The sequence below is a fragment of the Odocoileus virginianus genome, chromosome 23, assembly GCF_023699985.2.
Source record: "Odocoileus virginianus isolate 20LAN1187 ecotype Illinois chromosome 23, Ovbor_1.2, whole genome shotgun sequence".
Taxonomy (NCBI): domain Eukaryota; kingdom Metazoa; phylum Chordata; class Mammalia; order Artiodactyla; family Cervidae; genus Odocoileus; species Odocoileus virginianus.
This window is the reverse complement of record NC_069696.1, coordinates 8105534-8130867: the sequence shown is the minus strand read 5'-3', so window position 1 is coordinate 8130867 and position 25334 is coordinate 8105534. Positions and strand designations below refer to the sequence as shown.

Below are 25334 nucleotides of genomic sequence, written 5' to 3'. Positions count from 1 at the left end.
GCAATTTAAGACTTTAATCTTCATGTACTTAGTAATAGTTTCTTTTAATTCTCCAAAATGTTTGCTGTGAATGAATTTACTTTTTTAATCTGTCTTCTAAAAATTACTTACTGAATTCCTATTGGCTCATTGGTTCAAGCTTATTGAAACCTAATGTAATGTTAACATTGTTGAAGAGAACTCAGTGCCTGACACATACTCAATGTGCAATGTGTTAATAAACATTCATTTGTTAAATGAGGCTACATTTTCCTAAGAAACTGTAAAGAGGTAAAAAAAAAAAAAAAAAGGCGCACGCACAGGAGGTTGTGCTGTTCCTTTATAGATCAAGATATGCTGAGTAAGTACTTGAGATGGACAAATAGGAGGGCCTGTCAGTCTCATCTTTCGATTCAAATAACTTAGGCCATAAAGATTCTTCACCAAGTTTTGAATTTCATGGCTGCACGAAAATGAAGCCTCTGTTCCTCAGACTAATCAAGCATCAGCTATATCTTTTTTAAGAAATCCTGATGGAATCACACATAATGACACTTTTTTGAATGCGTGTGTGCTCAGTCACTTCAGTCGTGTCCAACTCTCTGCAACCCCATGGACCACGGCCAGTCAGGCTCCTCTGTCCACGGGATTCTCCAGGCAAGAATACTGGAGTGGTTGTAGACTTCTCCCGAGTCAGGAAAAGAAGCAAGCTCTGTTTCAGGCATGAACCCTGCAAGTCACCAACACCTACAGGTGTTATTCTCTGAGAATCAATAAACAGGTGAGAAGTAGGCTCGTTTTCAGCCCCTCCAGAAGGCAAAGACATAAAAGAGACGGCTTCAGGCAGCAAGTCAAATATATTTTGTAAAAAAGGTGGGAAAGAAATGATCAAGATTCAAAGAAACAATTAATACTGATATCACCTTGTGTTTTCACAGCACCTTTTTCCTAAGCCATTTCATATCTATGTTAACTCATTTATTCTTGCAATATCCCTGAGAAATAGATGTAGAACAATTGAAATTTTTAAAAAAGAAGATTTTCATTAGGGCCTAAGATATGAAAGATATTCAAAAGAATATTATATTAGCAATAGAGATACTTCTTTATTTTGAACAAATTGATCACCTCCTTCCCCTCTGCTTCAGTAAAGTCATTTTTAAAAAATAAAATCTATTATAATGGGAGAATCAGATTACAGTTTACTACATGGGAGACCCTCTAAGTTCAATCTAAAAAGATAGTTTTATTCAATGATATAGGACTGTCTCCCTCTACCAAAAAAACCACTCCAAGTTCTCCAAAAGGGTACAAATCAAAATTTTTAAAATTTGAAATTTAAATACACTTAGATGGTTCTCAATTTTATTAGTGTTCATTTAAGAATGGATCCTTTTGTAAAGAGGATCATTTTAAAATTATTTTATAAAAGTGAAGTTTTATAAACAATACTGGGTTGTTAAAGCAGAGTACGCTTATACTCAGTCCTTTCTGAAACTAAAATAAGAGAAAAAGAAGAGAAAAGAAAAGAGGACCCACTGAAAAACTAATAAATCTATGATAAATGCAGTTGTAGATAATGAAACATTTTTCAACCTGAGGTTTCCCACCCTCAGATGACAGAACATGAGCACATGTAATCTTTTCTATTGGAGTTTTAATCCTAAACATTTTCCCCTTCTCTTAATTCATCTGGGGATGTATACTTTCAGTAACGTACAGATGAAGTCACATGTACTTTATTAACAAGGCCTAATTCCAGATACATAAACATGATATTTTTAAATTGGATTAATCTTTGGTGGGTATATTCAATCCTCAGGTTCAAAGAGTAGGGTGTCAAAGAGTTGTGTTCAGATTTTATGCCTGAACTGAAGATGGTCTTAGGGACACAGTGTAAACTGTTAATAAAGGGATAAATATAGACAACACTCTCTCAAATCTCATTTCAAAGTAAAATTTTCTTTTTTGTAAAGGAACTCAATGTGGGGTTCTTTGTAAAGGCAACATAAACACTAACAGAAGTAGAAATGAAGCCCCAAGAACAAATCCTGACCATGCAGTACTAGTGTTCATTCATCGCTACTCTGCCCTTCACCTCCCACACCCACGCCAATTCGGAACAAATGGTGACACTGGTGAAGGGGAATTCCACCCCTGTAATCCCAGGTCCAGAGTCTTTCCCTGAGATGGCTCAGAAGCCAATTAGTGGAGCCTTCTTGGATAACACTGGTTGAAAGGAGCAAGTCTTCTAATTCATTCACTGGAAGTTGAATCCTATCACTACAAACACTGTTACAGAAAAAGATTTAGAGACCTTAGCTGATGAACCGAAAATTAAAACCAATGTTTACAGAGCCCAGGGGATTCATTTTAATTAGATTGACTCCAAGAGAACATTCTGCAAATAATAAAAATCTGAGCCCTCTAGAGCGTGTAGACAGATGTTGCATAAAGACATACCTTTCAGAAGAGAAGAGGTTTAGTCTATGGCTTCACACCGAATGGTCAGAATCCTCTCTTGGAAGAAGGAAGCTAAATTCCGTTGTCAAAATGACTGCATTTCAGAGTCCGGATCCACCTTGGGCTGTCGTCCACGTATCGCACTAAACCAGGGCACAGGCTCGCAGATCCATTGAGTGCCTCCTCCTCCCGGACTTCTTACTCCCTCCTCCAAACTACCCCCAGTCAGCCCAGCAGTCTGTATGCAAACCACACAGGAACTAGCAGATACGGGGCTTCAGAGAGTTGGGCGTGAGCCTTAGATTATGTGGTTTTGTTTTCTTGCTGCCGGAGTTGAACTAAAATGCAGGAGGTTCACTGAAACACTTTTGCTTCTTTATGCTTGGTTTCAGTTTTAACAAGTTTGCCCAGAACGATTATGTTCACATAAGAAAAGTTTTAATCCCAGAGATGGCCCATTGGCAAGTTACTGCTGGTCTTAAGGAAAATGCACTTTCTCCGAGTAGGTACAAGCATCTGGAGGAACACTAGGACTTCTTAGGGGAACTTACTTGACAGCATCCTGGATCACTCACCTTATTCAAATCTCAGAAAAAAAAAAAAGCGTCTTTAGTGTACTCAACCCATAATAATCCCCTTAGCCCCTAATACTACCCCAACAAAAGAAGGAAGAAAAACTCAAAGCCAAGATGAGTTCCAACCCCAGCTTTGCCATAACCAAGTGCGAGCTGGGGCTGGTTACTTAGATTTGGGGAATTTAATTTTCTCCTGAATAGGCTGGACTAAAATATTTCTGGGATTTGAAGACTTTTTTCATTGACCTAACATTTTTGTCACCTTCAACTTCCTTAGTTCTTACCTTCAGATTTGTATCTCACGCTCCTCCTTAAGCTCCTTCCTCCCAGACCAAGTGTAACTTGCTAAGGCCTCTTCCTCTGTCTTTGCTTTTGCTAGAAAACGGATTGCCAATGTTGCATCTTTTGCACAAAATTAGAGATATTGCGACTTGCTAAATGGCACTGTTCAGAGTCAGGGGACCAGACCCAAGATAAAGATGGGAATATTGGCTGACAAGATGTTCCAGCATTCATCAGATAAGACAACTTGGGGATCTCGAATTTAAACTTATTCTACATTGTAGAATGGTATCCTTTTCTATCTCCTTGCCCCTTTATACCTAAACCTTGCTCAAGATTTATGTTTTTTGGGGAGGGTGGAAATGTTGGTTACGATCACTCAACAATTTTACTGAAATAGAAAAGAAGAATCTGAGTACTTGGTCATAGTAGGGGCTAAGCAAATGTTTGGTCAGATGACTTAAAGGAAGTAATTTGTTCCTCTTAAGTCTGTAATAGAGAGCTTTCCTTTTATTCATGCAAGTCTGTCAAATGTTCTTGAATTCAAGTTGCCTCTGAATAGGGTCCCCACTACTTCTACATGCTACAAAGACAGAATTTTCAAGATAACAACGTGTGCCCAATTTTAAAACAACCACATCTCCACGTGGACCTCAGGGTTCTTCAGTCTCCAGGGTCTAAGGGCCTTCTTGGTGGGAACCATCGTTATGCCTGATGACCTCATCGTTGGTTTGCAAACACTGGAGTTCTCTGGCCACAGCTCTCGCCCCAAGCCAGTGGCTTTGAGTTGGGAAGAAAGCAGACTGTTGACTCGAGCTGTACAGGAAGCCTCATGGTGTTCTCAGCACTCGCCCTAAATTGTAGCTCTTTTCCTCGGGACGCCGCCCCCAGGGAGCAGAACACAACCACTTCTCCAAGAATGGGGCAGAGTGCAGAACAGGAAAATCTCACAGAGAAGTTCTTTCAGTGGTAAGGAATGATCGGCAGACATGGTACAGAGCATATAGGGCGGAAAGCAAGGCTCCTTTAGTGGTTAATTTCCTAGCAGCTCTGTAATTGAACTAGTGCAAAGGCAGAACCTAAGAATAAAAACTCTCATGTGAGACTGTCAGCAACTTGGTCCTCACCATCAAGGGACACTCAGAATAGTATCAGCAAAATCGGCAGGATTGAGGAATATATGAAATCTGAACTTATCCAACATGGTGAAAATTTTGTTTAAAACCATACTTATTTAAAAATTTTCAACAGTTCCTTTTGAGAGGTTGTTGTTGGCATCAGAACTTCTTATGTAAAATTATGCTAAATTTAACTTCATGGTACAATGTGTACTCTTCATCCAATAGCGTGGGTTCAGACATTCTCTTTTTATTCATTCAATAGACAACGTTTGTACACCTACTCCTTGTTAGGTCTGTTGCAGGTGCTGGGATGTATTAGAGAACAAAACATAGTCCCTGATCTCCTGGATCTTACATTTTGGTAGAGGAAGAAATAATACATGTGTCAGATGGTGGTACTGCCAAAGAGGATTATAAAATGGGGCAAGAGTCATAGACTGTGTGGCTGAAGTGGGGTTGGGATTTAATTAGGAGATCAAAAGACATCTGAGCAATGTCCAAAACAAAGCTAGGGATCTGGCCTGGTGGCTTTTTGGGGAAATAGCTTTTTCAGGTATCTGGACTAGCAGGAGCAAAGCCTGAAGGTGGAAAAGGGTTGAGACGGAGGTCAGAGGGGGAGTAGGGACCAGAATACATAGGACCTCAATGGCCATGACAAGGTCTTTGGATTTTACTCTTGAGATGGGAGTCAGTGGAAGATTTTAAACTGGGGAGTGATATGCTCTGTGAAAGTCACTCAGTCGTGTCTCACTCTTTGCAACCCCACAGACTATACAGTTCATGGATTTTTCAGGCCAGAATACTGGAGTGGACAGCCGTTCCCTTCTCCAGGGGATCTTCCCAACCCAGGGATCGAAGCCAGGTCTCCCACATTGCAGGTGGATTCTTTACAGCTGAGCCACCAGGGACTGTGTTTTTCAACTTTTTCAAGGCTCACTCTGATCATTGTATTGAGATTAGATTGTAAGAAAGCAAGAGAAAAAGCAAGCGAGCAGGTAAGAGGCTGCTGCCGTGATCCTGGCAAGAGATGATGGTGACTTAGGACTGATGGTGGGAAGTGTTGAGTTCTTAACATACAGGGTAACCAAAAAGTCTGGAATCATAAACATGATTATTTTATTGTGTATTAGAACATGGCATTGATAAACCATTTATTACCTATGGAGCACACATAACCCAGAATCAGTAGCCACTCTGTGTCACAGGTGTACTCATGGATATCACAGGCTGTATGAGAGACAAAGAGAGGCGTCAGCAGTGATCCCAAGGTTCGTGGCCTGAGAAACTAGAAGCAAGGACGTGTCATTCACTGAGACAGGAGAGACTGTGGGTGAGAAGGTCTGGAAGACCAGATGAGGAGTTTGCTTTTAGATGTATTAAATTTGAGATGTCTGTGAGACATGCCAGTGAGGGTGTCAAGGGAGTTAGGCAACTGAGTCTGGAGGTTGACACAGGTTAGGGGTGATGATGAAATCTTGACAGCTGTTGAGAGAGAGAAGGGTGTTGAAAACCATGAGACTGGATAAAACCGTCCCAGAAATGAATACAGACAGAGAACAGACCCCTCCAAAGTTGAGACATCAGAGAAATGAAAGGAAACCAGCCAAGGAGACGAGAAGGAGTAGTAATGTCTTGGAAGCCAAGTGAAGAAAGTTTTGTTCACTTTTATAAAACTCTGAGTTCAGAAAATAAGTGTTAAAACCCACACCAAGTTACTGGGGTAAAATGATGTCTGTGTTCTTGATGCTACAGCATTGCAACTAAATTATGATGCCCCCAAATGGAGGAAAGCAGACATCTCTTTGAACATGTCACTTTCAGTTCAGTTCAGTTGCTCAGTCATGTCTTACTCTTTGTGACCCCATGAACTGCAGCACGCCAGGCTTTTCTGTCCATCACCAACTCCCAGAGTCCACCCAAACCCATGTCCATTGAGTCAGTGATGCCATCCAACCATCTCATCCTCTGTCATTCCCTTCTCCTCTGGCCCTCAATCTTTCCCAGCATTATGGTCTTTTCAAATGAGTCAGCTCTTCGCATCAGGTGGCCAAAGTATTGGAGTTTCAGCTTCAACATCAGTCCTTCCAATGAACACTCAGGACTGATCTCCTTTAGGATGGACTGGTTGGATCTCCTTGCAGTCCAAGGGACTCTCAAGAGTCTTCTCCAACACCACAGTTCAAAAGCATCAATTCTTCAGTGCTCAGCTTTCTTTATACTCCAACTCTCACATCCATACATGACAACTGGAAAAACCATAGTCACTTTAGCAGAGTTAATTCCATAGAGGGTAGCATGTGAGCCTTTTGCTGGTCTGATCCACTCAGGGACTGCCACCAGCTTCTCCACCTGCAATGGGACTGCCGTCTTTGAGTTTGCGCCATTCTCTTGTTTCCATGTGCCTATTCAATCACCACCTATGTATGTATTGAATACTCTCAAGTTCATGAGCCCTGCCCAGAACCCTATACCTTTGTTCCAATTTTTTCTGCTCAACTGTCTCTTGGGCATCTTCACCTGGTCACACCAGACACCTCACCTCACATTCAAAATGTCCAAAATAGAATTTATCACATTTCCTGCCAAATCTGCTCCTCAGACTGGGTTCCTATCTTAGTGAAACTAGCAACCACCATTCACAGAGTCACCCCAAAAAGAAACTTGAGTGTCACTGTAGACTCCCAGATATATCTGGAGCCAAGTCCAACAGCTTCTATGCTTTAATCTCATACACAAATGTCTGTGTGTCAAAGGAGAATGAGTGGAGTGGAATACGTGCCACGCCCATGGCTTTGCTTTGGTTATGACTTTCATCATTTTATGTTTTAAGACTTTTTTTATGTGAACCATTTTTAAAATCTTTATTGAATTTGTTACAATATTGCTTCCATTTTTATGTTTAAGTTTTAGGGTCTTGAGCTCCCCAGCGAGGCACCAAGCCTGCACTCCCTGCATTAGAAGGTGAAGTTCTGACCACTGGACTGTCAGGGAAGGCACTTTCATCACTTATTGCCAGAACTACTATAAAATTCTGTTCTTTCTCCAGTCCCTCTGTTCTGCTTCCAATCTAATTTTCTGCACACACTCAGAGATTCGTTCTGAAAGAAGAAAATGAATAGGTTTAAAATGAAAAAATTGAGATCTCTGACCTTCTCAAAATACAAAAGTTAAACTCATGACTGAGAAGGTCAATGGAGCTCAACATTAAGAACAAAAGATTGATTCTCAGCATAGGGGAAAGAGCATAGAAGTGTAGATTTGGGTTCAAGTTCCAGTTAAATCCTTGCTAGCTGAATATTTCTGGACAATTCATATAACTTAATTGTTCCTGCAAACTCAGCTCAGTTTTAACTCCTCCAGAAAGCCTTTCCTAACCATGTGGTTTAGACAAATTCCTTTTTGACTCTCAGAACAATCTATGTTTGCCTTTATCATTGTAATTTATCATAGTTACTGATTTATTCCTGTTTCCCTTATTAGACTGTAACTTTCTTGTATTCCCATGGCTCAGCATAGTGCCTGGCTCTAATGGAGAATGAATGCCATGTTCCTCAAACTTAGCATTCTTATCTATAAAGTGGGATAATATCACCTACATTTCAGACTTCCTTTAAAATTTACATAAGATATGCATATGAAAATCTTCATAAACTATAACTCAATGTAAAAAAAAAGGCACTTTTGGTTTATTTCTCACTGCTTTATAAAGCCCAACACCTTATCATTGCCTTTAAGATCCTGAACCACCCATTTCCAGGCCATCTTTTCAATTTCCCTCTGCCTTCTGCTCTAATTACTCTATATTATAGCCAGCTAAATTGTTTATAATGCGCCAATTTCTTTCATATTTCCTACCATTTTATATTATACTTACCTATCTACATGCCAGTATCAACAAGGTAGGCTGTTATTATAGTAATTATAATTGAAGCAGTAGGGACTAAAAGCAAAGGTAACTTTCATTTACTAAGCATTTTCCTATTCTCTACATGTGTTTTCTTCCATTCTAGTCAGTATTCCACACAGCCACCAAGGTTCTTTAAAACATAGGTTTGATTACATTTCCAGTGCCTACTGGATAAAACCACTTGGTAGTAAAGACAAGGCACTTCATGATCTGACTGTCCTCTGCCACTTCACCCCCCTCTGCTGTTTCACTAATAGTCTGTGACTGCCATCGTAACTCCAGAGCTTGCAGCTTTATCCAGATTATAGGCTCTCTCAGCTTTCAAGCCTTTACACATGATGTGTCCTTTGCCTCTAATGGCTTCCTCTTCTTTGTCTATCCAGTGAACTCCTGTCATCCTTTAAGAATCAGTTCACATATAAATTCTTCTCTGAAACCTGCCCTCAACTACTCCTCGGTAGAATCAGATGGTCTCTCCTCTCTCATTATGCTATACGTAGCTTGTCACAATCTTCTGTGATGGTGCCTGTCACCTCCACTAGCCTGTCAACTTAATCGAACTCGATCCTATCTGAATCCTTGCCGCTTTAGGTGCTCAGTGAAAGTCAGTTGAATATCTCAGTGACTAGCCATCAGTGGTACCCAAGGCCCTCACTGGAAGCACTCAGTCATTTCCCATCACTTTTCATCTCTAGAGACTACTACTAGAAATTACATTCTTTGTCCTACAGGTCACGTTTCCAGTCAGTTAAAATTAGACTAATAACACGGATTGTAAAATTCATTCTTTCATTGAAGGATTAGGCAGTGCCACAGCCCAAGTGATCACGAAAGGAAGACATCTGCCTTCATGCCGCTGGATAGCCACAAGCAGGGATTATTTTAACCCGAGGCGTCTCCCTTCCTCTAAGTCCTAGGAGTAGTGGGCATCAGCCGTAGGAAAGGCCGGAAGTGACCGGCCGGAAGTGAGGAAGCGGAAGTGGGGGAGGGCGTGAGCTCTCTGGCCTGGTTGGAGGAGGGGGATCAGCTTGCGGGGGTGGGGGGAGGGGCGGTCAGGCCTTGTGTTTGGGAGAGAAAAGGCCTAGATTCCAGGCGGGCGGACATTCCCCTCAGGTAGTAGCCTCTTATTTGGGGGTGGGGTGGGGATGGAGGGGGCCTGGAGGGGCTTGGAGGGGTGCTTTCCGACTGCCCATACCATGCGGGTCCCTACGCCTTGTCAGGGCAGGCGGGAAGGGGACAAGGCCCGCAGGTCTCCCTGAGGGAAGGTCACTGTTGTGTGACGGCGTTACATCACTCCCTCCTTCTAGAAGCTTCTCCAATACCCAACCTCCCACTCCCACTACATTGCACGCTCTCTGAGGGCAGTCACTGGTCTGAGTTGTCTGTGTGACCCAGTACACGCCACACGGCCTGCATGGAACACAGTGGTCGTTCTGAAACCATTGTTGAATGAATTAAGTGATGCTAAGGAATGACCCTGGATACCGGAAGCTGATTCTCCCTCTGCTCTTTACCTTTGCGGAGCATGTCATGTCTTTCCCACCACCCCTTATGTGGTGATTTTTTCCCCTTATGCTGCAGATGGGGAAACTGAGGCTCGGAGAAGCCTTAATAAGAAATGGCAGACTAGGACCTCAAATCCATGCCTCTGGAGCCCTAATTAAAGTAATGAGGTGAGGTACTGAATGCTTAGGTGTGAGCACAGCTGTGAGCCTACAGTGAAGAGTAGCACTTACTCAGGACTTCCCTGATGGTACTCAGTGGTTAAGGATCCACCTGCAATGCCTGATGGTCCCCCACCTGTGATCATCAATGCCTGATGATCCCCACCTGTGATCCCTGGATGGGTAACATCCCCTGGAGAAGGAAATGGCAACCCACTCCAGCATTATTGTCTGGGAAATCCCATGGACAGAAGAAGCCTGGTGGGCTACAGTCCTTGGGGGTCACAAAGAGTGGGACATGACTTAGTGACTAAACAACAACAGCATGCCATTTACACCAGAGGGTGGAAACTGTCTAGTGTTCCTGTTTCTCTGTTTCTTAGAAATGGAGCCTGTTACATGGTAAGCTCTGGGAAATAATAGTTGAGTGATTTAGTGAACACACAGGCAGGACTCAAGTTAGTTTCTCTGCCTCTTGCAGTGTGTTTTCCATCAAAACAGTAACACCTGCTAATGCCCTGGTGATCTCTATAATCCTTCTTCCAAAACAATCTTGGCCAGAGTTTATTTTCTCCTGAGTTGATCTCATGTCTACAGGCAGAATCCATATAAACATAAGAGCTGTTCTGTCTTCATAGCATTACCCTAAATGTGTCTTTCCAAAGATGCCTCTTGGTACTCAGTCTCTTAGATGCTGTTGTCGTTATTGTCCTAAATCTTTGGATAAAGTCAGTGTAGCTCCTCAATCTCTCATTCTCAGTTCTGACATCCAAGAAGTTTTGAAAACCACTCCCCCCCACCCCCACCAACTTATCTGTCTACAATATTTGAACTGAAACAGCCATTTGTCTTTACTTATTACAAATACTTGCAAATTTTTATTGCAGTCATGTTGATGTGTTTAATTGTTCAGACCTCTTTACTTACCCCAGACCTTTCTGTGGATATCATGTAATATACAGTGTAGGCATGGCATTACTTTTCAAAAGTTTTCCGCGCGCCACCACATCCCATTGTGAACTACATCCAGCACATCCCATTGTGAACTACACTATTGGATGGAAGGCTAGTATGTAGATAATTTTCTGTGACAGAAACTTCATTTAAGAAAACATATTTTAAATTTAAAAATGCAGGTTAAGAATAGAGGAAAACCTGGATATTACAATTTTGTCCCTCCAAAATATACATAGGTAGCTATTTGAAAAAGAAAAAAGTTTTAACAACTGTGTTCAAGTCTAGCAAGTTATGATTCTAACAAGGCTTTTTTTTTTTTTTAATAGACTTGTGAAGAAACAGATCAATATTTGTTGCTCCAAGCCAATGTCACAGTACATTGCTGCATTGAATGAACTTAGTAGAGGGCAAAAAAGGACAATAGAAAAAGAAAACCCTCATGATTGAAAATTTTAATAGCTTATTGAAACACATTATAAGTCAAGTTTTCACTGTAGGAGTGAGTCAGATAAAAATGTCTGTATTCAAAGTGCAAACAGGAGAGAAAATCAGAAAATTGTAAAAACACACAATTTCTCTTTTTCTGTCTAGGGTTGATGATGGTCTCTTTAGGAGAAATCTTAATTAAACAGATACATTTTCTATCTTGTTTATTTGAGAATGTGTTGCACTTTTACCAAAAACAAAAATGACTACTTATTCCCTTCTCTTATTTTTTAAAAAAGAAGTGATAGTTTATTTAGGCTGCTTCTGAAAATTATGTCTTCCTTAAATACATACAGAGAAATTAATCAAGCCTGAGGTTAAAATTGAGAAGGTCAAGGAAGAGAAACAAAACTGAAAATAGCAAGCACATTTATTATGGATTTTTAGCAATTTTCTTTAGTATGTGTGTACTTTCTCTAGTAAAATCTGATTATAGATTGTTGAGCTTTCATTGGGTCTGGATGCTCATCAGGGAATAGTTTTCTAAAGTTGAGTAAAGAAAGTAGTTTAACCTTTTCCTTTGACTTGCCAGCCTTACCAGGACTAAAATATTGGTTTAGGGTGCCGTGGGTTACGTGTGGAGTCCACTGACGACAATTTCTGAATAGTTGATGATCCTCCTTATTAACTAGAAAACAGATCATATTTAGATTTGATTCTAATGACTTGTAAGTTCTGAAAAGGATACAACCAGAGGTCAGTTGATGGTTGTAAGACTCAGTTTTCACTTGATTACTCTCAGGACATAACGTATTTATACATGACAACAAATCTTGACATGTCGCAGTGCAAGTTCCATTTTCTTGTCCACCATTAATTTGTCCACTGTCCTTGTAATGCTTTATAATAATTTTATTTCTGGCCAAAGAGGTTCAAGGATACTTTTTTAAAAAAATTTTGACTGTGCTAGATCTCTGTTGCTGCACATGGGCTTTCTCTAGTTTTGGTGAGTGGGGGCTATTCTCTAGTTGTGGTGCCTGGGCTTCTCATTGCAATGGCTTCTCTTGTTGTGGAGCACGGGCTCTAGAGCATGCAGTCTTCAGTAGTTGTGATACATGAGCTTACTTGCCTTGCAGAATGTGGAATCTTCCTGGACCAAAGATCAAACCTATGTCCCCTGGCATTGGCAGGCAGATTCTTAACCACTGGACCACCAGGGAAGTCCCAGTGATACTTTCAATGGAAACTTTTAGGTCTGGAAAGACCACTTATGTTTCTTTAAATAACATAGGCTAATCCCTCATGAGATATTTTCCCGTATTGATCCTAGGAACATTTATATGGCCCCCTCAATTCTGGCTGATGTACATGAGGCACTGATTTGGAAACTACAGCTAGATTTTTCAGACTGAATTACTCTTCTGGAGACATTTTAAAAATATTTAACTTACTTATTTTTTTGTGTATTCCTTTGCAGAAAATTGATACCTTGTCAAGATGGCGATTAGTCATTTGTATTTGGGAGCAGCAGACTTGGGGACCAACTACCTCTCAAGGATTCTATAAACCAATGACATAAACACCTATTCTGTTGCTTTCATACCCCATCTTACCTTCAAATTTGTCTCACCTATGGCATTCAGGAGGCAAGTGAAGAACTTTGTGAAAAATTACTCAGATGCTGAAATAAAAGTCAGGGAAGCAACTTCTAATGACCCTTGGGGTCCTTCTAGTTCTCTAATGTTAGATATCAGTGACCTGACTTTCAACACAGTTTCTCTCTCTGAAATTATGAACATGCTATGGCAGAGACTCAATGACCACGGGAAGAACTGGCGCCATGTGTATAAATCTCTTACCTTAATGGATTATCTCATCAAGAATGGATCAAAGAAAGTTATTCAGCATTGCAGAGAGGGGTACCGTAACCTTCAAACTCTGAAAGATTTTCAACACATAGACGAAGCTGGGAAAGATCAAGGTACCAGATGAAGAAGTTTATACAGTGTGCTAGTCAAGAGTAAGAGTGTGGGAGGAGGTCACTTTAAAGCAGAAGCTGGGGAAAAGTAGTTCTTAAATGTACTATCTTCCTTTCCTCTGGGACAGTTTGGGTTTCCAGTTTAATCCTTTGTGTTGACTCTTGAGTGCCTTTGAAAACAATGTATATATATATTTCAAAATGATGTGTAAAACTAACGCAGTTAGGTGCCTGATAAAATGACACCTTGTAGACAATGAACATAAAAGAGACCTTGTAGTATTCATCTTTCTCAGCCTGACTTATTTCACTTAGCATAATGCCCTCAAGGTCCATTCAGGTTGTTGCACAAGGCAAGATTTCATTCTTTCGGACCTCGAGGGCATTATGCAAAGTGAAATAAGTCAGACAGAGAAAGACAAATATTGTATGATTTCTCTTACATGTGGAGTTAAAAAAAAGAAAAGTTTATAGGTACAGAGAACAGATTAGCAGTTGTCAGAGGTGGAGGGAGGGAAGAAAATGTGTGAATTATTTTTGTTTTAGTCTAAATAAATTGATTTAAAAAATAAAGTGAAAAAAAAACCCCAGACAAGTATATCACAAAGTTAAAAAGTGGAACTTGAGTTCCTGCTTAATTTGCATATGACAAAATAGCAATGAATAATTTTCCATGAGCGTGCTTCATGATTGAAGTCAAAGAACTATGTCCTTGGAGTAAATGTGTTATTTTAGGGAGCTGATCCAAACTATTACCCTTGGTACCATTTTATAAAGATACAGGATATCATATTAAGATCTCTTTGATGAGTTAAAAGCTCAGAGTCTGTTATCAAATAGGGTTTTCTTTCAACCTGGGGTTGAATCCTGACTCTGCTGCGGCCTAACTGTATATACTAAGGTAATTTATTAGATTACCTGAGGCCTCAGTTTAGCTCTCTGTACATTGGGATAATAACAATGTCTGTCTCATAGGATGGTTGTGAGGAGTGTAAATATGTTTGCCTTTTTCTCCCCAAAGGATGTCAGCTCCATGAGGGCAGGGACTTTGTCTGCCTTGCCCATTGCTGGTTCTCAGCAGAAGAGGTGTCATCAACCTTTGTTGCCAGAGATAATAAATGGAAGAAAGAATATGCAATTGTCCCAATTTTGTTTAAAAAATTATATTTATGTATATGAAATTTATTATATAAGAGTTTTAACAAGTGGTCCTGGTAGGACTAGAGATGATTTTAAAAAAAAATTTTGCTGTTGTGTTTTTTGTTTGTTTTGGCTGTCCTGCACGGCCTGCAAGATCTTAGTTCCCATACTAGGGATCAAACCTGCACCTTCTGCAATGGAAGCTCAGAGTCTTAACCACTGGAGTGCCAAGGGAAGTCCCTAGAGATGATTTTTATTTTGTTTTATATAAATTTGTATATCTTAAAACACAGTTTATAATTAAACCAAACAAAACTAACATGACCATGTGAAAAAAAAAAGAACAAAGTGAATAAACTAGGAGGCATGACAACTTGATATAATAATGTCACTGTAATTCGTAATTATAATTAGACTGGAATTTAGTCATAAGTGTGATAAACTGTTTCCAAAGACTATAGACTCTTCAGAAACTATGATGGGAGTAGTTTTATGAATACAGAAATTTAGGTCATGAAGTAATACTGTCGGGGGTGGAAGAGAAGTAGGGAAAGGCTGCATAGGATATTGCACTGGGATGATTCAGTAGTGCCTGATATTGTTCTACAGTGGTAAAGAATCAGCACTTCCTCCCATCTAAAGTCAAATTGTAATTTGTTAAAGTGAATAGCCTTATGAATCATGAGAAGAGGATAAAATTCAGTGCAGTCTCTGTTAAGTATACCTTTTAAAAATAGAGTCTTTTTTAGAGCAGTTTTAGGGTTACAGAAAAATGGTGCAAAAAGTAGAGTTCCCACACATCCTTCCCCACCCACACATGGTTTCTCCTGTTAACATCTTGCATTAGTGTTGTACATTTGTTACAATTAAACCAGTGTTGATACATTAATATTAACTAATAGTCCTTAGTTTACACAAAGTATTCACGCTTTGTGTTCTGCAGTTCTGTGGATTTTGAAAAATGCATAATGTCATGTATCTACCATTCCAGTATTGTGCAGAATAGTTTAACTGCCTTGAAAGTGCCCTGTGTTCTACCTATCCATCCTTTCTCGCCTGCCTTGAGCCCTTGGCAGTCACTGATCTTTTTATTGTTTCTATAGTTTTGTTTCTTCCAGACTGTCATATAGTTGGAATCATTCTGTATGTAGCTTTTTCAGAATTGTTTTTTCTCTTAGCAATATGCTTTTAAGATTCTTCTATATCTTTTATAGCTTGAGAGATGATTTCTTTTTTTTTCTTTAAAAAACAGCTTTATTGAGACATAATTCATACACCATAGAGTTCACCCATTTAGAGGGCACAATCCTATGACTTTTGGTGTATAATTAATTTTTAAAATTGAGATAAAATAAATGTAACATAAAATTTGCCATTTTAAGTGTATGCTTCAGTGGCGTTCATTACATTCACATTGTGGCACAACCATCACCACTGTCTGTTTCCAAACTTTTTCATCACCCAAACAGGAGCTCTGTAAGCATGCAGCAGCGACTCCCTTGCTAACCTCTGATCCACTTCTTATCTCTGTCATTTTGCCTATTTTGGGTACCTCGTAAAATGGAATCATGTAGTACTTGTTTTTTTGTGTGTCTGGCTTATGTCACTTACCATGTTCTCCAAGTTCAGCCATGTTAGAGGATGTATCAGAACTTCATTCTTTTTATACTGAATCACATTAATTTGTAGGTATTTAACCACATTTTGTTTATCTGTTCATCTGTTAATGGTTTCTTGGTTGTTTTCACCTTTTGGCTATTGTGAATAATGCTACAATGAACTCTAGTGTACAAGGTATCAGAGTCCTGCTTTCCATTTCTTTCTTTCAGAAAGTATACTTAGGAGTGGAATTACTGGGTCATGTGGTTAGTCAATATTTAGCTTTTTGAGGAACCACTAAACTGTTTTTCTTAGCAGCGGCACCATTTTACATTCCCACCAGCAGTGTATTAATAGGAGGATTGCTGTTAACATCCTTGGTAATCCTGTTATTGTTTTATCTTTTTTTATTATAACCATTCTGCTGGATGTGAAGCAATATTACTATCTGACTGTGGTTTTAATTTACAGTTTCCTGAAGACTGATGATGTTGAGCATCTTCTCATGTCTTTGTTGGGCCATTTATATGTCTTCTTTAGAGAAATATCTATCCAAATTCTTTGCCCATTAAAAAAAATATTTTTTTTGAGTTTTTAAAGAGTTTGTTATATATTTTGGATATAAGACCTTTATCCAGATAGGTGATTTGCAGGTATCTTCTCCCATTCTATATAGGTTGTTTTTTTCCTTTCTTGATTAAATTTTGAAGAAGTCTATTTTATCTGTTTTTCCTTTGGTTGCTTGTACTTTGTGTCACAAGTAAGAACTCATTGCCTAGTCTAAAGTCACAAAGATTTACACCTATGTTTTCTTATTAAGAGTTTTGTAGTTTTAGCTATTGCATTTATCTTGGGTCCATTTTGAATTTATTTTTATATATGGTGGGATGTAGAGATCCAAACTTATTCTTTTATACCCAGTTGTCCCACTACTATTTGCTGAAAAGAGTATTCTTTCCTCATTGAATTATATTGACATGCTTACAGAAATCAATCAACCTTAGATATACGGGCTTATTTCTGTACTCTTAATTCTGTTCCATTGATCTATGCATCTAGTCTTATGCCTGTGCCACACTATTTTGATTATTGTAGCTTTGTAGTAAGTTTTGAAATAAAGGAATATGATTTTATTTCCAACTCCAACTTTGTTCTTTTCTGGTATTGTTATGGCTGTTCTGGGTTCCTTGCATTTCCATATCAAGTTTAGCATCAGCTTGTCAATTTCTTCAAAAAAGACATCTAGACATTACGTTGAATCTGAAGATCAATTTCAGGAATATTGCCATATAAATAATATTATTTCCTCAATTTCATAAACATAAGAAATCATTTCTTTTATTTAGGTTTTCTTTCATTTCTTTCAAACATGTTTTGTAGTATTCATTGTACAAGTTTTATTTCTTTTGTTAAATTTTATTTCTACTTTTTTTTTGATACTACTATAAATGAAATTACGGGTACTTCTGTGGAGGTCCAGTGGTTAAGACTCCGCACTTCTACTGCAGTAAGCACGGGAACTAAGATCTTGCACAGACCACCCCCCCAAAAAAAAAACCCACAAAAAATTGTTTTCTTAATTTCATTTTCAGATTTTTCATTGCTAATGTGTAGAAATTCAGCTGGTCATGTGATTTTTGTATATTAATCTTGTATTTTATTACTCTGCTATAATATTTTCTGTAATAACTATTAGTTATAATACTTTTGGGATCTTTTGGTCTTTTTTTTTGGTAGATTTCTTTGAATTTCCTACATACAAGATTATGTCATCTGCAAATAGAGATAATTTTACTTCTTCCTTTCTACTCTGGAAGCCTCTTATTTCTTTTTCTCTTTTAGTTGCTCTGTCTAAAACCTCCTGTACAATGATGAATAGAGATGGTGAGAACAGACATTCTTGTGTCGTTCCTGATCTTAAGTGCTTCAGTCTTTCACCATTAAGTATGATGTTCCATCTGTCATGTGCTCAGTAGTGTCTGGCTCTTTTGCGACCCCATGAACTGTAGCCCACCAGGCTCCTCTGTCCATGGGATTTTCCAGGCAGAATACTGGAGTGGGTTGTCATTTCCTCCTCCAGAGTGTCTTCCCAACCCAGGGATCAAAACTGAATCTCCTGCATTGCAGGCAGATTCTTTCCCATTGAGTCGTTGGGGAGGCCCTGAGTATGATATTAGGGATGGGTTTTTCATAGGTACTCTTTATAAGGTTGCTGGAGTTCTCTCCTGTTTCTAGTCTGTTGAGCATCTTTCTCAGGATAGGGTGTTGACTTTTGTCAAATGCCTTTTCTGCATCAGTTGATATTATGTATTTTTCCCTGTTTCCCTTGCATTTTTAGCAGAAATCCCACTTGGTCATGGTGTATGTCATCTTTTTTTAAGTGCTTATTGTAGGTCAGGTTGAGGCTTGATGATAAAACTGGAGAATATCTTCTTGGGTTTTGAGCATGCTGTACTACTTAATCCAGAAATTACAAAGGCATCAGCTTCTATTAGGGTTAAATTTATTATTAAAATTAAATACTAATTAAAATTTTGCGAGCCTAAGAGTTAGGTTTATTTTTTTCTTTAAGGAGATGATTCAGAATTACAGACGTTCACTCTTTATTTTTAATTTTAAATTTATTTTTTAATTGAAGGATAACAATTTTACAGAATTGTGTTAGTTTCTGCCAAACAGAGACATGAATCAGCCATAGGTGTATATATGTCCCCTCCCTCTTGAACCTCCTGCCCGTCTCTCCCCCCGTCCCGCCCCTCTAGGGTGTTAGAGCCCCGGTTTGAGTTGCCTGAGTCATACAGCGAATTCCCATTGGCTCTCTATTTTGCATATGGTAATATAAGCTTCTGTGTTTAGTTCAGTTCAATACAGTTCAGTCGCTCAGTCGTGTCCAACTCTTTGCCACCCCATGGACTGCAGCACACTAGGCTTCCCTGTCCATCACCAACTCCTGGAGCTTACTCAAACTCATGTCCATCGAGTCGGTGATGCCATCCAACCAACTCATCCTCTGACATCCTCTTCTACTCCCGCCTTCAATCTTTCCCAGCATTCGGGTCTTTTCCAGTGAGTCAGTTCTTCACATCAGGTGGCCCAAGTATTGGAGCTACAGCTTCAGCATCAGTCCTTCCAATGAATATTAAGGGTTGATTTCCTTTAGGACTGACTGGTTTGATCTCCTTGCAGTCCGAGGGACTCTCAAGAGTGTTCTCCAACACCACAGTTCAGAAACATCAAATCTTTGGTGCTCAGCTTTCTTATTAGTCCAGCTCTCACATCCGTACGTGACCACTGGAAAAGCCATAGCTGTTACTCTCTGCATCCATCCCACCCTCTTCCTTTCTTCTTTCCTACCCCCATGTCCATAAGTCTGTTTTCTATGTCTGTGTCTGCAGTGAAAGTCCCTCAGTCATGTCCGACTCTTTGTGACCCCGTGGAATAGTCCATGGAATTCTCCAGGCCAGAATACTGGAGTGAGTAGCCATTCTCTTCTCCAGGGGATCGTCCCAACCCAGGGATCGAACCTAGGTCTTCCATATTGCAGGCAGATTCTTTACCAGCTGAGCCACCAGGGAAGCCCACGAATACTGGTGTGGGTAGCCTATTCCTTTTCCAGCGGACCTTCCCGACCCAGGAGTCAAACTGGGGTCTCCTGCGTTGCAGGCGGATTCTTTACCAGTTGAGCTACCAGGGAAGTCCTGCTGCCCTGCAAATAATTTCATCAGTACCGTCTTTCTAGGTTCCACATATATGCGTTGTGTGTGTACTAAGTTGCTTCAGTTGCGTCCAACTCTTTGTGACCCTATAGAAAGGTTTCTCTGTCCATTGGATTATCCAGGCAAGAATACTGGAGTGGGTTGCCATTCCCTTCTCCAGAGGATCTTCCTGACCCAAGGGTCGAACTCGGGTCTCTTTTGTCTCCTACATCGGCAGGCAGGTTCTTTATCACTAGCGCCACCTGGAGTATATATTTGTTTTTCCCCAAGAGTTAGGTTTTAAAAAGGCATAATTTTTTGGATAATGATGAATGGGGTATAATCATTTTTGTACTTCACAAAATGACTATGTTATTACTGTATTTACCACTATGATAATATCTTTTTAAATGGAAAGAGAGGGTCAGCCATTGCTTTGAAGAGCTTATGAGCTATTTTGAGAGGTAAAGTAGATAAGTATGCAATTATCAATATACAGGAAAATCTATTTATTCATTTATACCTTTTATATGTACAAAGTATCATATGTATGGTTATGTTTGAATACACTGTCTTTCAGATTACTTAACGTTTGAGTTTAGGATTAAAGAAGTACAGCTCTGCTGTGTTGGACTTTATAAAAACTCACTTTGTTAGCATCAAGACAGCAAAAAAAAAGGCAAGTTAGAACTGAATTGTCAGCAGACGCATACTACAGTTGACCCTTGAACAACTTGGGGGTTAGGGCGCTGACACTGTTCCCCTCCAATGAACAGTGGAAAATTTGCACATAACTTTATAACCTATTTTCAGTTTCACATTCTCAGGTTCACTCAGCAGTGGATTGTGTAGTATCATAGTACATATTTCTTAAAAAAAAAGTCTACATTTAAGTGAATGCACGCAGTTCAAACCCATGTTGTTCAAGGGTCAACTGCATATTCATTTGTTGATTATGGAAGGCATATTAGTTATCGATTGATAATATTGGTGCACACTACTAATTTAATAAATATTAATTAATGAAAAACTATTGCATTGGGGAAAATATTACTTATTTTATGTTTTATACACTTCTATTTTTGTGTTTGTTCTCTAGTGAGTGTAACATATTAGAACAGTAGCTATTGAGATAATTCATACATAAATAAATATATATATATATGTATATATATATATATTTAGGGGGTGGATACATGTGTAAAACTTTGTTATTGACGAGATGTGCTGTTGAAATAGTTCAAAACGACTGGTTCTCATGATGATGTCAGGACTGTTAATGTGTTCCCAATCTACCTTTCTACTCATTTCTTTAGTTTTCAATCTAGTGAATTGTATCACCAAGCAATCCTGATATATTATTTGCTTATACACCTCTACTTGTACTTAAGATGTTTCTTCTTCCCTGTAATGTTCTTTCCTTGATATCTGCTCTTTGAACTCCTATTTGGTCTTCAGATCCTAGCTCAGAAGCCTCTTCCTTTGTACCCCCCAACTCTCTTCCTAGCTTCACTGGGCAGGAATAATTGCTACAGCAGTTTCTGCATAATATCAGAGTGGTATTTTTTATAGTGTATCTTATCTACTATGTATATCTGTCCTTATCTAAATTCTGAGGGTATATATCATATGTTAAATGATCGGTAAAATTTCATTGAATGGAAGTCATAAAAATAGCAAAAGACTTGAAGAAAGGAATGTGATCCTTGAAAAACTGATTGGTAAGAATGATTTTGTTCAGTCAGAGAAGAAAAAAAGCAGAGTGAAGTCTGTAGGGAGAAATTAATCTAGGAAAAATTGTGACCCAAGTAATCTATAGCTGGATAATACCCTAGATACAGGTTATCAAGAAGAGACCAGAGAAAAGATAAAAGTAGAAGATATTATAGAAAAAACTCTTTTTTTTTCCTCCATGGTCTTTATACTTGCTGTTTTCTTTGCCTGGAGTCCTCAGATACCTGCAGTGCTTTCTGTATCCTTCAGATCTCTGCTCAAAAAGTCATCTTATTAGTGCAGGCTTCTGTGCTGTGCTGTGCTGAGTCACTCAGTCGTGTCTGACTCCTTGTGACCCCCATGGACTGTAGCCTCTGTCCATGGGGATTCTCCAGGCAAGAATACTGATCTAGGTTGCCATGCCCTCCTCCAGGGGATCTTCCTAACCCAGGGATCAAACCCAGGTCTCCCGCATTGTGGGCAGATTCTTTACCATCTGAGCCACCAGGGAAGCCCAAGAATACTGGGGTGGGGAGTCTATCCTTTCTTCAGGGGATCTTCACAACCCAGGAATCAAACCAGGGTCTCCTGCATTGCAGGTGGATTCTTTACCCGCTGAGCTACTGGGGAAGCCCATGCAGGCTTCTAGATCTACCCTATTTACAAAAAAGCAGCCCTGCCCACTCTTGGCACTGATATGTTTTGCACCTTCTGTTTTCTTTTTCTTCATGATATTTCTTATCAGATGTTGGAATGTTTTATCTTATTATTTATGATTTATCTTCTCCGCTGGAAAGTAAGTTTCATAAGGGCAGGAACATTCTGTGTCTGTTTTGTCCAGGCTTCATCTTCAACGTTACAATGGTGCCTATCACAAAGAGCATGCTCAGTGATTAATAATAGTGATACTACTGGGGAAAAAGTTGAGAAGTCAGAAAAAGTGGGAAATGAGAGAAACTTACTTGCAAATAGTACGTTAACGTTTTCAAATAATGTTCTCAATATGGTTTTCTTCAACCTCCAGACAGCTTTTCAGGTGAAGTAAATTTAAAGCAATGAGTCAAATTGTTTATCTCAAAACATTTAAAATAAATACATGACTTTTAAAATCTGTGCCTCAGGATTTGATGAACTCCTGGAAAGTGTTTTCTGCCTCTTGCTGGTTGTGAAGCATTTTCCCTGCAAAAAGCTTTGAGATGCTTAAAGAAGTGTCAGTCAGTTGGCGAGAGGTCAGGTGAATATGGTGGATGAGGCAAGACTTTGTAGCCCAATTCATTCAACTTTTGAAGCATTGTTTGTGTGACGTGCGGTCAGGTGTTGTTGTGGAGAAGTGGAACCATTCTACTGACCAGTGCTGGCTGCAGGCGTTGGCGTTTTCAGTGTATCTCATTGATACTTCTCAGAGTTAATGATTTCACTGGGATTCAGAAAGCTGCAGTGGATCAGACTGGCAGCACACCACCTAACAGTGACCATGACCTTTTTATGGTGCAAATGTGGCTTTGGAAAGTGCTTAGAACTTCTTCTCGGTTCAGTCATTGAGCTGGTCGTCGCCAATTGTTGGATAAAATCCACTTTTCATTGAATGCCACAATCTGATTGGGAAATGGTTAGCTGTTGTTGCATAGAATAAGAGAATAAGATGCTTCAAAACGATTTTTTTTTCATTTTTGGTCAGCTTACGAGACACTCACTTATGGAGCTTTTTTCACCTTTCCAGTTTGCTTCAAATGCCAAATGACTGTAGAATGGTCAATGCTGAGTTCTTTGGCAGCTTCTCATGTAGTTGTAAGTGGATCAGCTTTGATGATTGCTCTCAGTTCGTTGTTGTCAACTTCTGATGGCCAGCTACCACACTCCTCATCTTCAAGGCTCTTGTCTCCTTTGCAAAACTTCTCAAATCACTACTGTACTGTATGTTCATTAGCAGTTCCTGGTTCAGATGCGTTGCTTATGTTGCAAGTTGTCTCTTCTGCTTTATGACCCATTTTGAACTTGAATGAAGAAATTGCTCAAATTTGCTTTTTGTCTAACATCATTTTCATAGTCTAAAATACATATAAAATACAGAGCAAGTAATAAGTCATTAGCAAAAAATCATAAAGCAAGAAATGCACATTAAAATTAAAAAAAGATGATGCTGTGACAGTGCTGCACTCAATATGCCAGCAAATTTGGAAAACTCAGCAGTGGCCACAGGACTGGAAAAGGTCAGTTTTCATTCCTATCCCAAAGAAAGGTAATGCCAAAGAATGCTCAAACTACTGCACAATTGCACTCATCTCACACACTAGTAAAGTAGTGCTCAAAATTCTCCAAGCCAGGCTTCAGCAATATGTGAACCGTGAACTTCCAGATGTTCAAGCTGGTTTTAGAAAAGGCAGAGGAACCAGAGATCAAATTGCCAACATCCTCTGGATCATCAAAAAAGTAAGAGAGTTCCAGAGAAACATCTACTTCTGTTTTATTGACTATGCCAAAGCCTTTGACTGCGTGGATCACAATAAACTGTGGAAAATTCTGAAAGAGAGGGGAATACCAGACCACCTGACCTGCCTCTTGAGAAACCTGTATACAGGTCAGGAAGCAACAGTTCAAACTGGACATGGAACAACAGACTGGTTCCAAATAGGAAAAGGAGTATGTCAAGGCTGTATATTGTCACCCTGCTTATTTAACTTATATGCAGAGTACATCATGAGAAATGCTGGGCTGGAGAAAGCAGAAGCTGGAATCAAGATTGCTGGGAGAAATATCAATAACCTCAGATTATGCAGACGACACCACCCTTATGGCAGAAAGTGAAGAAGAACTAAAGAGCCTCTTGATGAAAGTGAAAGAAGAGAGTGAAAAATTTGGCTTAAAGCTCAACATTCAGAAAACAGATCATGGCATCCCATCCTGTCACTTCATGGCAAATAGACGGGGATACAGTAGAAACAGTGGCTGACTTTATTTTTCTAGGCTCCAAAATAACTGCAGATGGTGATTGCAGTCATGAAATTAAAAGATGCTTGCTCCTTGGAAGGAAAGTTATGACCAACCTAGACAGCATATTAAAAAGCAGAGACATTACTTTGCCAACAAAGGTCCGTCTAGTCAAGGCTTTGGTTTTTCCAGTAGTCATGTATGGATGTGAGAGTTGGAGTATAAAGAAAGCTGAGTGCCGAAGAATTGATGCTTTTGAGCTGTGAAGTTGAAGAAGACTCTTGAAAGTCTCTTGGACTGCAAGGAGATCCAACCAGTCCATCCTAAAGGAGATCAGTCCTGAGTGTTCATTGGAAGGACTGATGTTAAAGCTGAAACTGCAGTATTTTGGCCACCTGATGCAGAGAGCTGACTCACTGGAAAAGACCCTGATGCTGGGAAAGATTGAGGGCAGGAGGAGAAGGGGACGACAGAGGATAAGATGGTTGGATGGCATCACCAACACAATGGACATGGGTTTGGGTGGACTCTGGGAGTTGGTCATGGACAGGGAGACCTGGCGTATCGCAGTTCATGGGGTCGCAAAGAGTTGGACACGACTGAGCGACTGAACTGAACTGAACTGAAACATAACCACATTTATTTAAGACTATATTCCAATATCAAACAGCAACTTTCAACAATGCAAAACTGCAATTACTTTTGCACATGGCTAGTTAGTGACAGAGCCAGGATTACAATCTAGGTGTTTCAATTTCAGAATCCATGTTCTTAACTACTGCAGTGTGTTGGTGAATGAATGAATGATATTATCCCCATTCCTCCTGATGCTCGTAACACTTCTACTCTGTCTTGTCAACATGTGTATGTCTCCAGACTTGACCAAGCATTTAACTAGTTACACATA

General features: G+C 39.5%; 2 protein-coding genes across 4 annotated transcripts in view; one reads left to right on the top strand and one right to left on the bottom strand.

Annotated features, from left to right (window-relative positions):
• Positions 1 to 2766, bottom strand: part of GRAP2 (GRB2 related adaptor protein 2) — a 68052-nt gene extending 65286 nt beyond the window's left edge. Inside the window, exon 1 of the mRNA XM_020876949.2 lies at positions 2443 to 2766. The gene's annotated coding sequence lies outside the window, so the exon portion shown is untranslated. The remainder of the gene's footprint in view (positions 1 to 2442) is intronic.
• A 6600-nt stretch (positions 2767 to 9366) lies between these two features.
• The window catches only part of ENTHD1 (ENTH domain containing 1), an 87517-nt gene continuing 71549 nt past the window's right edge, over positions 9367 to 25334 (top strand). For 2 of the 3 annotated variants that reach the window (XM_070453366.1, XM_070453364.1), the window contains exons 1-2: positions 9819 to 10000; positions 12852 to 13355. In XM_070453366.1, the coding sequence (XP_070309467.1) occupies positions 13007 to 13355 (349 nt within the window). In that variant the 5' untranslated portion in view covers positions 9819 to 10000; positions 12852 to 13006. Of the gene's footprint in view, positions 9441 to 9818; positions 10001 to 12851; positions 13356 to 25334 lie in introns of those variants that run through there. The other variant, XM_070453365.1, reaches the window with a different exon arrangement.